The sequence below is a fragment of the Falco punctatus genome (assembly GCF_963210335.1).
Source record: "Falco punctatus genome assembly, chromosome: Z".
In the NCBI taxonomy this organism is placed as follows: domain Eukaryota; kingdom Metazoa; phylum Chordata; class Aves; order Falconiformes; family Falconidae; genus Falco; species Falco punctatus.
Window position 1 is genome coordinate 77179006 of NC_137586.1, and position 14894 is coordinate 77193899.

A 14894-nucleotide genomic window follows, 5' to 3' on the forward strand; every position below is an offset into this window, starting at 1 on the left:
CCCTACAGGGATGCTCCCCATGTCCAGTGATGTAAGAAAAGAAATTACAGGTGGGCACAGAAGTGACAGCACAGGACCCAGGTTTAGCTGACAAGGAGCAGCTGAGCTGCAACATCAGCATTAAATCCACATGAAGGAGCACACGTGTCTGTGGTGCCACCACAGCTGAATGCAGGGACCTGTGTCAGGCTGGATGCTGACCTTGCCAGAGCCTCACAGTAAGACATGGGCTTTTGTCTCACAAACCAGGATTTTGGATATACCACTTATAAAAATACTTGGTTAAGCAAATACTGTTCTGATGTGCTTAGGATGTGCTGACAGGGGATGCAGCAGATGGCAAGGGATTTGCTTACTGCTAACTTAACTCATGGTCTCTTAATAAAAACTTTATAGATGTCACGGAGCTGTAATGGAACTTCATTAGATGTTTGAAAGGCTGCAGATGTCTCAGCAGGAGGCTACAGCCTGCAGCCCACCGGACAGGGTGCTACCTGGAGAGGGGCCTCCATCTCAGCCAGGGCTCTCTCCTGTCGGTTCTTCATGTCTGTGAGTGTGTTGCTCTCCCCAGTCATTTCATCCAGCTCATGGCACAGTTCTGACTTCCAAAATCATTGACACATTCTCCCAGGTTTCTGGTGCTTTTTGCTTGGGTTTTCTTTGTTTGCTGATATTTATTCTGAATCATGCGGGAGGTTTCAACTCTCAGATGCTCTGCACTGTGCCAGGAAGTCTCTAACTCTTTGTTGTTGGTCAGGTTGGAGCTGTACCAGTCATCGGGGGTGTACCGGGTGAAGAGGGCTGCTCTGTCAGAAATCAAAAGCAGCGCTTTGCTGGGAGCTAAGCCCTGGGAGCTTTTGGAAAAGGGAGCCAAAGCTGGGTTGATGGCAGCTGCTTGATAGTAGGTGTGGGACATCCAGAGGAGGCTGAAGCTCTGAGGCAAGGGATTGTAAGGAAAACAGTTCTTACACCTTGAAGCCATGGTGCTGATGGCAGGTAGGAACCTGGTAGGGCTTGATCTTTGATGAGTGTACATTGCTGTCAAGGGAGAGCCAACCAGCTCTATTCCTGAGCACTGCTATTCAGGTATGTGTCCTGCACAGAGGAGGTAGGAGACAATGTCACTGAGCTGCTGCAGTTGTGTTACATCTTACAGCAACACATGCAACTTATAATACAAGCAGTGATGCACACAGCACCCACACAATACCTGTCCAGGCCTAAACCTCTTGAAAACAAATCCCTTCTGACAGCAGCCCAAGCATTTGTATAGAGAAGATTCTGACTTTGTGGTTAGTATCTAGCATCAGGTCTTGAAATGCAGAGAGAAACAAATATGGCTGCTAAGGAGAACAACAGATATTATGCCTTCCTTTTCCTTAAATCTGCCAGTCCAATCAAACTTGAGTTGATAATTCTCTGCTGTCCATTTGTTTCTTTTGGCTGGCATACTTGCTGATCTTAAAAGTACTTCAGATGAAATTTCCTCTTTAAAAGTTCCATTATCAGCCCCAATAGCTCTGGGCACACAGCTGCTACCTACCCAGCATGATTTGTGGGCAAGCGACTTCATCCTCATCATTTCTATCTTCACTTGCATTAAATGCTTGAGTGAGGAGTCTGCAGGTGAGCTGAGCTTTGCAGGACTATATCCCAATTCGAAAAATCCCCACCTATGTCAACCTAAAAAGAACAGCCACATCTTGACTTGCAAAAGAAGAAAAATGTCTTTGGCTCACCTGATGTAAAATTAATGTGCTTGGAAAGGAGATACCCCACAACGTCTTTTCAGAACAGCTCGTAAACCCCAACCTTACAGTAACCCTAGGAGGAATGGCCACACAGGGAAGTTTTGCTACCAGTAACTGCAGGCAACACTGTGGGTGCTATTGCTCTTTTCAGATTGAGGTAATTCGTCAACGATTACCAGAAATATAATGCAGAATGCCACCAAAGGTACCCAGCACACCTAGTCTGAGGATGAATGTTCAGGAGAGCATGTTGTACACAGTATGAAGTTCTTGTGTGGTTACAGGTGTCACCCACTGGCAGAATAAGTCTCCATGGCTGTTGTCACCACCTGCCATGTTGCACAGATGAGTCCTTCCTCTAACACCATCCTATCCTCACTGCTCCCAGCCTGGCTCAAAGCCCCAGTGAAAGATGAGGACACTGGCATACTACAAGATCCCTGGATGGGAGTGGGGTTTGACACAAAGCATGTGCTAAATCCTATTTGTTACAGTATGAAATCAACATTATGCCTTTAAAAATGGGATGTTTGCATGAAATAAACTCACTTCTATTCTAGAACAAAGCATCCACAGAAGCAGTCCCTTGACTAGAGGTGTAATTGTTCCTCCTGGGTTAACCTGATCACTTTGCATGTGCAGGTGAGCTGAGAGAGACTGGCTTTTTTTTAAAATCATAAAAAACCTTGGGAAAGACAGATGCCTTCATTTTAGTCACCTCTGCCATGAAGAATGCCTCTTTCTGCACAAGGGTAGGATCAAGGACTCAGGCTTTCCTACTGGAAAGCTTAACAGGCAATAGATGGGAGACACACAGAGAGAGGCAGCTCTGCCTGTGAGCTGCTGTGACTGTACACCAACGGTAACCCTCTTGAATGCCAGGGTCTCAAAATGCAGCTATTAAACAGCAAATGCAGGAGAGTAACAGGTCCTTTAGCTAGGGCAAGTTGGACAAAAATAGGGATGAGTCAGAGGGGAGAGTGCACAGCCTGCCACTAGGAAATGAACTTTCAGGACTGTAGTTCCAAGCCTTGCCCAAGTTTGGCCATGCTGGCATGGGCTGCCCCAGTACCTGACTTGAAAGCAGCACAGCTGTGGGCACCGGATAGGCAGCAAATGTAGCAAAAAGACTTTCACAGACATGACCCTCTAAGCCAGTTTGGAAGAACTGAGGATGAAATATCTGTGCTTAGGTCCAACAAAAACCACTGTGCATGCTGGTTCCACAAACCAGTCACTTCAGCCCTTTTGTCCCTGCCAGGGATAAATGACTGCACTTTCCCTAGCTCCCTATTTATACTTGAGCAACAGCATTCAGAGAATGGGAGATGACTTCCCTGGCTCCCACCCCTGCCAATAAATTACTCCCTTTCAGATATTGGCAGGCACATTTCAGAAAGAGAGGTAAAAACCTTGGGAATGGACTGGAGTTACTTTTCCCTACATTTCCAGCTGAAATAAATGCCCCTGCATGCCCCTCGGGATAAACCATCCCAGGGTGACGCTTACTTCTTACCACCCCTGCACACAGACACACTTGTGGAGCCACTGATCACCTCATTTGGGTACATTTGGATGATATAAGAGATATTGGGGGGGAATTAGAAGAAATACTGGCTTTTTTAGTCCTCCCCTCCCTGTTAAAGCACATGCTCACCCTTAGCTGCCTGGGTGTAGGGTGTGCTCCAGGGTTTTGGGGGTGTCCAGCGTGCAGGGGTGTCTACTCACCACTGTGCCGTCAGGCTCGGTGGCAGCACCGCCAGGCATTGCAGCATCCCCAGTGCAGTTGGTGACACAGGACCAGGGGAGCACTGCCACGGGCACAGGTCGCTCAGTGACCAGGCTCTTCCTGGGCAACATCCTGCAGCCATTACAACAACCTGATGCAGCAACTTGACGGAGCCACCCCTGGGCAAGAAAATACCCTCACATTGACATCCTAGTTCCTGCCCCGGACAACCTACTTCCCTCACTAGGCAACTTTGTGCAGTCCCGGGGCAACCAGGTTGGATAGGTGTTGAGCAGCTGAACAATGGTCTTTTTGGATTTAGTCATGGTCATTTGAATGGTCATTTGATTTAGTTTTAGGTAGTCCTGCAAGGAGCAGGGAGTTGGACTCTATGGTGCTTATGGGTCCCTTCCAGTCTGAGATATTCTATGATCCCATGAACTTGGTGCCCTCAGTGGGCAACCCGGGGCCACTACCCCTGCACAACTCAGCACAAACTCTGCAACCTAGTGCCTTTGCTGGGCAACTTGATCCCATCCCTGGACAACCCTGGTGCCATCAGCAGGCAACCCGCTACAGCCCCTGGGCAACCAGGTGCCACCTGTGGGCAAACCAGTGCCCTCACTACATAGCCCAGTGCCAGCACTGGTGCTCCTGGGCAAGCGGAGGCCTTGCTGGGGCAGGAGGGTGCAGCAGGCTGGGAGTGCTTGCACCCCAGATGAGGAGATGCGCAGCGCCCCCAGGAGCCCCACTGCAGCACAGCCTCACACAGCACCAGGGCAGTATTCAGGGGCACCCGGTGTCATCAGGACTACTTCCTGGGAGAGGGCCCTTCCCCAGTTATTTCAGGCTTTAGCTTGAGAAAAGGCATTGAAACAGGAGGAGCCGTATAGTGCCAGTGGGGGCTAGCACAGCTGCTCCGGCTAACCCAAGGGGGTTTCTCTCCAATTTTTTTAAAACACCCCATCAGGTCTGCTGTGAGGATCTCTGTGTCCCACTTCATCCAGAGGAAACCTTTTCATTTGCTTCATTTTACCACTTTAGATTAACTGTGAGCTACGTGGATGGCTCATCCAGGCTGATCCATCTGTCTTAGAGTCATCTTCAGTTTCCTTCCATTTTCCCAGCTATTGCAGCTGCAGGCTGAGATTGTACCAATGTGTTCTACAGCCTGTCCTGAGTGCAGTGACACCCTGCCCCACTGCTCCTCCTCTCGGTGCACATGCACACCCAGAGCTGCCCCCATGAGAAAGCCATGCCTCAACTGGCAAAGATCTGACATAAAAAATAACTCCAACTGCTTTGTGTATACAAAGTCTGGCACACTTTGTTTTTCCTTTAAACATGTGTCCTGCTTTAGCTGGGTGAAGAATCAACTTAGTCAAACTGCAATAAAAAGTTCAGCACACAAGTTGCTTTTTTATAGCTAAACCAGATAAAATAATTTCAATTAAAGCAAGGCAACACACACACCCTTGGACCAGTCTTGCTCTCTGGTCCTTGCATGCTCCCAGCATCCATCTACACTACTCTTACTCCCTGGCTGGAGCTAATTTTGTTTAGATTAATCACTACACAACAAGGGACACCACCCTGTGGTAGGCAACCATGCATTTTTTGAAGTATCTACTACATTAAGCAAAATGTATGACCCTTTGGTCCCAGCAAAGTCTGGGGTGGCTTTTCAAGTGAAGGGCTTGTGACATACCTAAAAGCTACAAAGACGAGGAGAACTGGCATGGGTAAAGCAGTCACATTCACAAGCTGAGTGACTCTCAAGCAAGAAGTTATCAACTGCATGCAGTAAATGGTCCCCAAATCCCTCATGCTCTGGGTACCACACTGAATGAACCAGACTATTCACATCACCTCCATTCATTCAAGTAATGAAGCTCAGTTCCTTAATTGTGACTACAACTCCATGACAGCAAATACACCAAGATGCCTAAGTACAAAATCTACCGCCAAAAAGTGTCAATCTTTCTGTCACAGCTCTACATTCTTGCTATCTATTACTATAGCATTACACTGGATCATAAGCTGCCCTTCTGAAAACACCCAGATCCAGATCTTTTATAGCATCCACCATGAGTCTACATGAACCCGTAACATCACTCAGTCGCGGTTTTATGCCACTTTTGAATATTGCTGTCTCTCCTACAAACACTGTACCTTCCTGAAAGGGATCAACTGTCTATTCAGTACCAGAATAATTTTCAAAAGTCACATTAATTCCTAGAGGCTTCAAAAAAAATTGAACTGTGTGTGGTGCATCCCATGCTGTCACACTTGAAGCACCAGGATGCTCACAGGCAGTGCATGCTGCCATCTGGCCTAGGGCTACTTCAGGGAGTCAAACAGGCTTCAAGATTTTATCTATTTATGAAAGCAAGGCTGGCTCCTAGGGACCAGCTGCACACAGAGCTGCAGCCATGGGCATGGTCCTGCAGCAGGCTCCATCTGACTGGGAAACACATGAGACTTTCTAGGGTTTTACTGGGTTTCCCACATTCTGGTGAAAACGATGAGTTGGCCATGAAACACTGAGGGCCAAGGACTCTCAAGGTGAGGCTTGGGCTGCTTTGATCTCTTCATGTAGCTGATGGAAAAAGATAGCTCTGACCCCTTGCTGCCACAGCAGAGGTTGGGACTCGCAGGAGGAGGGCTGCAGACCAAACCTAGAGGAGAGGAAGAGGAGGCTGGGCACGCTGGTAAGGAGAAAGAGCCAGCTTTGGAGAGGGGCAGCCACTGGAGATCATCTGGGCCTCTCCCCTTCTCCATCAACAACCCCTCAAAAACCTTTGTCATTTAGAGAAGCTCAGGAATTTGTGCTGGCTCCTCCAGAGCCCTGTGCAGCACCTGAAAGTGCCACCGTCCTGCTGGTTGGGCTTCTTAGAAAAGCCAGCTCCCCAGTCTGCTGGCACTGATCTGTGCTCTGCAGGCAGAGCTCCAGCAGGGTAAATATCCATGTATAAATAAGAGGCAATGCCAAATTCCAATTTGCCATTAATTCCAACTCATTTGAGTCACTCTCTTGATATCCTTAAATAGCTACAAAAATGCAGTCCATTAACAGGTTGCCCCAGAAGGACCCATCTCCTCTCCCTTGCTCTGGTTTAAGGTGGGATTACCTCTGTGATGTACATGAGCCTGTACTGGAGTAAATATAGCATAAGGTGAGGAAGAATCAGCCTACAGTTCATGCTGCAGTGCAGCCAAGACTGTCTGCATGTGCTGGTGAAGGCTGGAGAAACCATCTCGCATTGTCAGCACATCAGTACGTGCAGTCCTGTCCTGTGCTCTGTTCTGACACAGGAGCTTTTCATACAAAAACTGTGAAAAATGCTTGCTGTGAAACCTTGTCTTTCTCTGAGGTGGAAGCGCGCTTTATGTATCCTGTTGCCCTGAAACAGCGGTGAGCAACAGTCCAAATATTCTGCACAAATCAGTGACAGTTACCTAAGTGAATCATTCCTTATGTATGTATTTCATGTGCATTTGTGTTTTTTTTTAAAATTGTTGAGGGGGTTAGTGATTGTTTTCCCAGAACCTGCATTTTCTGCCAAAGTTCACATCTCCTTCCCCACCCTGACTTTTCTATTTATAAACTGAGGGGATATGTTTGAACCAACTGCAAGAGGACAAGGGCAGGCTGCAGCAAGGGGAGGCAAAGCAAAACTTCCCTGTCCTGCCCACACCCTCATTTCCCTGGTGCAATGGCAGGGCTGTCCATTCCCACCCCTCTCATACCCTCGTCCTGATGGAGCGAGCACGTCCCACCTCCAGCCCTGCCTGAGAACTGAGGGAGAGGCTGTTGTCTACAGGGCAACATTTCACCAAATTTCTCAAAGGCACTGGGAAAAAGATGTAGTCAAACCTGCGAGACCTCCTGTGTGGAGACGCAAATGCAATTTGACACTGACATACCTCTCTGTCCCCACACAAAATTGCCCTGGAGCTCAGGAGCTACATACGACATGTGAGAGAAGCCCAGCTGCCCCAGGTTGGCCCATGAGGACACACTGAATGGGAGCTACCTCACCAAAGTTTAGACACTGCAATCTAAGTAATTTTTCTTTATAGTCAGTAGGAAGAAACAGGTCTTTCCAGAGGCCATTATCTGAACTATCTTAGGTGCTGGTTTTAGCATTAGGCAAATTGTGCAAAGGAAAGTGCATTTCTTCCATGTCCCATAAAAGATGCACAGAGCGATACCCAGACTTCGACATCTAACCGACCATCAAGGGCAGATGAATGCTGACTCTCCCAAAAACACCCTCAGTCCTTCAGCAAGGCCAGACCTACTGAAAATCTACCTCTGAAGTTTTGGGTTCCAAAGATACCAGGCATGGAAAATTGGCTCTAGACGAAGATAATCCTCACCTCCAAACTTGAAGGTCTTAAAGAAGAGAGAAACCAATAAAGAGATCAAAAAGTAGACTAGTAGATGAATTATTCAAGCTAACAATAGTAGCGTTTGGTTGAGCTTTCCAAACAATAAACATGGCATGAATAAATCCCTCCTTGAGCTCTCATAATGAGTCACAACCTCAAAATCACAGATGCTCAGAGCAGGCTGCTCTGCCCATCCACAAGGTTAAGACACAGATAACTGATGTAATCACAGCAATCATGATCTCAGAAAACGTAGTAATTTCCTGGTGATGTTCTCAGCAGTGCCCAAGGAAGTATAGGAAATAAAACCCAGTGACTCTGGAGAAAGTCTCCCTGTAGCCACTTCAACACACCATGGGCTTGTGGGTGGGGTCCTGGATTTTGCTCTCTGTGTTGGCCTCACCACAAAGTCCAAGGCTGTGGGACAGTCATACTTTAAATTGCATCCAACAAGCAGAGGGGTTGCTCACACCATAAAGTTCAACCAACTCTACACACAGAGAGGCATACAAGCAAGTAGGAGACAGTCCTATGCAAACCCACTGATTCATAGTCATATAATAGGCCTAGACATCAGCATGAACAAAGATGAATGCATGCCCAGAGCAGAGGATGAAGAGCACCACACCACATCTCTGGTTCCCTGGACCTGCCAGGAGCCTCACGGGAGTTTTGTTCTTCCAACCAAGTGCACACAAGGTCACATTTTGGGGTCACCTCCTTGGCACACAGGAAAGGCCTTATGAAACCATTCCCAGCTACTTCTCGTTTGTATATCCCAACTTGCTGGTGAGATAGGCCCTTGATTTACCAAAGCTGCAACCTGCCAACCACCACAGGGGCTGACTTCTTTTCAAGGAGAAGGCCAGGCAAAAACTCTTCAGAGCTGACAGCACTGCGGTCCAACAACTGATGGAGGGGGCAGAAGAGAAATGAAAACAGTTTATATTTGCCTTGAAATGCCCTACCCGAGAAAGCATTTAACCACATGCTGTTTAACACTACAACCAGCCTCATTATTTCTGTGCAATTCAAACACAAACTTGAAATTGTGTATCTGAGATCTGCCGAGTAGAAATAGATGGCTTGCATAATTGATGCTATGCACATGCTTTTGTGCGTAGCTGAAGCGAGTTATTAGTGGCCCCTCCATGGTTGTGTGCACTCTTATTTCAGAGCAAGATGTGAAAGCAATTAGCACAATGGGAAGACTATCTTTAAGGCTGTGGGGCTTTTTACAGGATAGTATCTGTTTTTGGACCTATTTTCTTGAGGTGAATTTTGGCAGGCCACTCATGGACTGGCTTATGTCATGGATGGCTATTGTTTATAAAGTTTTTTACTGCTTTGACAAGGGCTTGGCTTGGAAAGGGGAGTAGGGTTATGATATTTATTTTTTCCCCTGTCATTATATTCAGGCTACTATTTCACAGAGAGCAAAAGGATCACAAAATCTGCAGAGCTGATCAAAACGACCTTGTCTTCTGCCTCCTCAGGAAACAGTGAGAGCTGAATGCAGTCCTGTTGTGGAAGTGCCCAGAAAACTTGTCTGGAAAAAACCCCAGCCTTCATGGAAAATGCTTCTAAAAAGAAAGAAAAAGAACCTCTCTCCCCCTGTCTCTCCTCACTCTTCAGCTCCCCTTGCAGCACTGCCAAGGTGTTCTTTCCACACTCATTTAAACATTCTTCACCACAGCAGCAAACGTTTGCAAAGAAGGGCTGAGCTTCTGCACTGTCCTGTGGCACAAACCCTTACTTGTCTTTTGCTGCTGCTCAGAAGCACACGACTGGAAAGGAGCCTTTGCTGCAGAAAAGCCCCTGATTCCTGGCCTGTAGCGCTTGCCTAGATGAGGAAATAATACCAAACAATCCCAACAGACCGGCTACTCCAAACACTGCTGGAGCCCCAGAAGAGAAAGGTCCGTGTAGCACTTCCACCAGTAGAGCATGGTGCTAGCTAGGTCTGCAGTACCCTTCCCCACTGCTATCATACTGGTCCAGCTCAGGGGGAAGAAAAAGATTTCCTAGTGCATAGTTACCTCCATAAATGCTCAGCAGATGCAGCAAATGTTCCTTACGGCAATGGTTGCCACGAACCTGCTGGGCACAGCATTGGGAGCTACTTGATGTTGTATTTAAGCTGCTGGAATGCATCCGTTCTATTTCTGCAGCAGCAATGCCCCACAGCTGAGCTGTGAGCAAGGCTCTGCTGGGATGCATATGGTACACCCAGGTCAGGAAATACGCAGCCAGCTCAGAGAAAAAATACTCTTGATAAACAAGTGAGACATGGGGGGGTGCTGACCTAACTCCTCCCAGGTCAGAGGAAGTTGGCCAGTGCTCACTGCAGCCTTTCTCCCATGCTTCCTCCCTCCCTGGGCTTAGGATACAGCCCACTCTTCAGGCTTGAGTACGCAGCTGAGAAAAAGTGGAGGGAACACCTACTCTGCTCCGGCCCCATATATCTGCCCAGGGGACCTCAGAGGGCTGCAGCCACAACACAGTAATTTAGAGACTAGTTACTTTTATTAGAACTTTCCAAGATACAGGTGGCCTTGGCTGCTCCCTCCCTAACATACACACAAAACGCACAGAGTGCTTGTGCCTACAGTTTGTTTTAAAACACCACCCAGACTGTGCTTGACTGATTTTAATACCTCTGCAAGGAGATAACCTACAGAGTTACTTCTGCTAAAAATGAAGCAATAATTCCATATGTCACTATCACTTATTATTCAGGATTACTCAAGGGGTTTTCTAACTCTGGACAAGATTTCCTTTTATCAGATTTGGCCACTGAAAGCTCTGATAAGCATAAAGCGTGTGTATTTACAAGCCATTTTGATAGGCAGCTTAAACTCCAACTACATTTAGTGGTTGGATAACACAAACAGAGCAGCCTACCTCGTTTGGCCAAATGTTAGGCTGGAATCACAGCCTGAATCTGAACTGTCTTTTCCTTTCACGAAATTTTACTTTCTTACCACATTTGTGACTGGCCCTTAGAGCTGTCCCAGAACAAGCCAGGATGCCAGAGAAGGATCACCAGTGAGATGAATCTCAATCTGCTCCCAGCTGCAGCCTGTGATGCTCAGGGCCCTTGGTGGTTTAGGTCAGCATCACGCTCTGGTTTCCGTACACCAGCAGCTGCTGGGGTTTGAGGGTTACTGAGGGTGTTTACTACAAAACAAAGGGAAACCATTTCCATGTAAAGTTGATAAATAATTAAGACCACTGAGGTCAGATTAGATCCTGTAAATTACTTGATAGCATTTGGCAGATTTTTTTGCTAGAAAGGGCAGATGAAATTTCCTAATAAAGACTCCTTTTTTTCCTACTCCTGTGAGTGTCTTTCATCATGCATCTGTCCCCCTGCTGACAAGCCAGCACGAGCAGTGTTTCTTTTCTGCCAAGCCCTGCCACGGGCCTTTAGAACTATCATTAAGAATTCATCCCATCAGTATTTTTCCTGATACTTTATCTCATATTACATGTAATTTTTATCCTTGGAACACTGTGGTCCGCTTAGCCAGATGGAGTATGTGGCACGTGCTAAAGATAATGTAAAAGCAGGGTTGAATCAATGGGTTTATTCCCTTGCGAGCAACCAGTATTTTCAAGCAAAAAGTGTTTTCTGATTGTACCTCCTGAAAAAGGTTAATTCTGGCATGTTTTGGAGAGATGAATATTGCTCAGAGAAATTGGTAAGAAGATGAAAGTCACTGAGGTCTCTGCACACTCAACCCTCATAAAAGTCTGCTCCAAAAGGCACCTACAGGCCATTTTGGTTTGGGGTTTGAGTTGACAGCTGATATTTTCACCTGCAACCCCCAAAGGGATGTGCCAGCCTCTCATTTTTCCTCTAAATCCATGGCTTCTTCCTGATTCTTGCCTTACACAGTTATAATAAAAGGCACAAGCACTCTTCAGGACTCCTGGGACGGAGTGGGGTGCAGAGCAGTTGAGGAATGAGCAACCCACCCAGAGACACAGCCCATGTACTTTACACACAGGTACCACCAACCCGACGGCAGGACTCCTTATTGCCACAGATTTCCCAAAGCCACCTCTCTGTTGATCTATGGGTGCACAGTAGGATTTGTTCTGCTGCAGCTGCAGGGAGCTCTGCAAAATCCATTCCCAGGGGTTTGCCCAGGAAGAAATTCTTTTGGACAACTAGCTGGTGCATGAAAAAAATCTACAGGGACCCCAAAGCCCCTTCTGCCAGATACCTCCCCAAGGCAGATGGGGGAAGCCATGCCAGGTATCTGCATACCACAGGGGAATCACGAGCATATCCTCATGGAGACAGGCTCTAGTTCTGGTGCTGAAGCCTCAGCAGCGTACCTGCAGCACAGGTCCTTCAGTTCTTGCTGCTCAAGGACTGCATAGATACTTGCAACTGGGGACTCCCCCTTACCCAATACAGACTGGCTGTATGGCGGACATCACCCATTTTGTTCTTCAACCATATTTTTTTTCTTAACCTGTGTTAAAAAAGCTGGCCAAAAATGCTTTCTGCCTGGTACCACACAGCACTAACAGAGATACAAGTCTCTCTGAGTAGCAAGATGTGGATAAACAATATTAACAAGAGCATCCCCTTGCTTGCTGTTTTGTGCCCACTCCACAGCAGGAAAGCCACACAGGCTGGGCTTTCCCAGTGTCACCAACAGTCCTTGGGAAGAAAAACAGTTGGACAAAGATGTCCTGCACCCAGAAACTCATCACACAAATAAATCTGAGAGTGGGCAGGAGGGGCCTTGCTGCTGGTGGGTCTGAGCCAGAACACAATCTACCTTCACCCATCAGCTCTACAAAGCAAAATAAAACATCCTGATTTCACCTTAGAACAATGACAATAGATAAAACCATATAAAGATAATGAAGCAAAAAATAACTAGATGTGAAATATATAATGAAAGCTAGAAAAATATGCCAGGAAATTTGCATTTTTCCACCCTTTGCTGAGAAACGGTTCTGTGATGTGCTTGCCCTGACTGTCTGCAATCACTAACAACTAGAGCAGCCAGAGCACCTATAAAGATCAGCGACACCTGAGAAACCAGTAACAAAACTCTGGGCTTTCAGTGGGACCACCACTCACCTAAGCACAGCAAGGTTTCTCAGTGACGTCTGTTTAGCAGCAGTATCTGCCTAGGCTAGAGCTACGGGCAGTGACTCCTTAAAAAGAGTTACCCACTAGAGTGAAACAAATATTTACCCTGAGCCAAGTAACTACAAAAATCCAGCACAGGAGTGTCGGGGCATGTGCCTTGCTATGGAGAAGCCCTTTGAGCCCACTTTCAGAGACAAAATATAGGGAATGGAGGTGTAAAAACTGGGAATAATTAGCTGGGAGAGAAGACTGAGAGAGGCTCTTATCAATGTCTACAAATACCTTAAGGGCAAATGTCAAGAGGACAGAGCCCGGCTCTTTTCAGTGGTGCCTAGTGACGGAACAAGGGGCAATGGCCACAAACTGCAACACAGGAAGTGATCTGGGCAATCTGCAAGGGAGACGTATGGAGGTCAATCTGACCAATCTCCTAGAGATGATTCTAAAAAAGCAGAAAAGAAGATGGGGGGAAAAAGGTCAAAGGAGACAACTTGGCATTTTTATGTACTTGTCGTTTGGCAGCTGGGTCTGAAAACAAGGGCAGGAGCATCATGTGAATCAAAAACTTTTGGCTTCCTCAAGGACAGTCCATATTCCTTTGGCACACTAAACTCCAGTGTGCATCACCCTCACCACCGGCATCCTGAACAGGGATGCCCCGAAGGGCCATCTGTGTCACTCAGTTGAGACCATTGCAGCCACATGGAGGGGAGAGCTGCAGCCCTGGACCCAGCAATGCAAGTTTTCATACATGAATTTCAAGCTGAAGACAGGACTGGTAAAGCATACAAGATACTGAGACCACACAAAGACTTGCAACAAGAGCTGGATGATTAACAGAACAAATCACTGCTTGAAAGAATGTGCAGTAGAAGGAAGGAGTTGAAGTTACTGTTTTGTAGGGCAGTAAAACATGGAGCAACACATCGAGACAGCAAAGGATTAGCCAGAGACAAACTACCCAGCTGCATGGTTTGTGGCCAAGAGCATGACGTGTTGTTCCAGGCTGTGACTGTTGAGGCTAGTCACACAGCTTCTGAGAACTACCTGAAGCAATGTTACCCAGCAGTATTCAAGAGTGAAATCAAGTCAGCCCATCTGAACCTCACCCCCTTTAAATACATGGGGTGGGGGAAAAAACCCTAAGCCAAAACTGTGCTACTTACCTCTGAGTTAATAAATGCTTTGCCTCGAATCAGCTCTGGTGCTGCATAAACTGGGCTTCCACAGCACATGTTCAGAAGATATTCAAGGCCACCCTAGAATAACACAGAAAATTGATCACACAGAAGCATTAGCTTTAACACAGCTTAAGGCTCCTTTGGCATATTAAAGGCCTCAGAGGATTCATCTTGCTCTGCCGTGCTTATACATTCACCTTATATTTTGCTTTGGTGTAATACAGGGCTTCGCTAGGCAAAAATTGTGTGAGGTCATGAATATCCTCTAAATGTTCAGATCCCAAGTTGCTCATTCATCCATTATCCTAGCAGTCCTTCCCACAGCACCTCCTCCAATAAGAATACTTGCCTTTGCGACCACAGAGAGATGGAAAGAAGTGATCCAAGAACTGCTGGCAGGCAGCTAGCTGGTTATTTATGCAAATATTTAGTGCAAGAACTTTGTGAAGAACCACTAGAAATGCTTCCTTATTAAAACCACGTTAGTACTTTTCCCAGGCTTTGTTCTAAGATCAGAGTAAGATGACATTATACCATCAAGATGACTAATAGTCTTGATTGCCTGCAAGATGTTCTTTCTAACACAAGTCAAATAAAGTGATCTGAGGACAAGTAGCTGTCTTTGGATCAGTAAGACCTCTTTCCCATTAGCTTGTTTATTAATAGCACCCACCTAGCAGTTAAGCTGAAAAATAGAAAGGGCTCCCAGGAACTAATTT

The 14894-nt window shown here is 46.7% G+C and overlaps 2 protein-coding genes across 2 annotated transcripts in view; both read right to left on the minus strand.

Moving 5' to 3' along the window:
* LOC308056785 (uncharacterized protein) overlaps positions 1-14894 on the minus strand; it is a gene marked incomplete at its 5' end in the record, with an annotated part of 30805 nt that overhangs the window by 11544 nt on the left and 4367 nt on the right. Inside the window, 1 exon segment of the mRNA XM_080372622.1 lies at positions 14161-14253. Coding sequence (XP_080228748.1) covers positions 14161-14253 — 93 coding nt within the window.
* LOC308056140 (tektin-3-like) lies at positions 292-10833 on the minus strand. Its single transcript, XM_080371061.1, is given in 4 exon segments — positions 292-613; positions 616-1095; positions 1544-1683; positions 3480-10833. Coding segments are annotated over 2 exon segments (573 nt in total). The 5' UTR covers positions 1037-1095; positions 1544-1683; positions 3480-10833; the 3' UTR covers positions 292-461.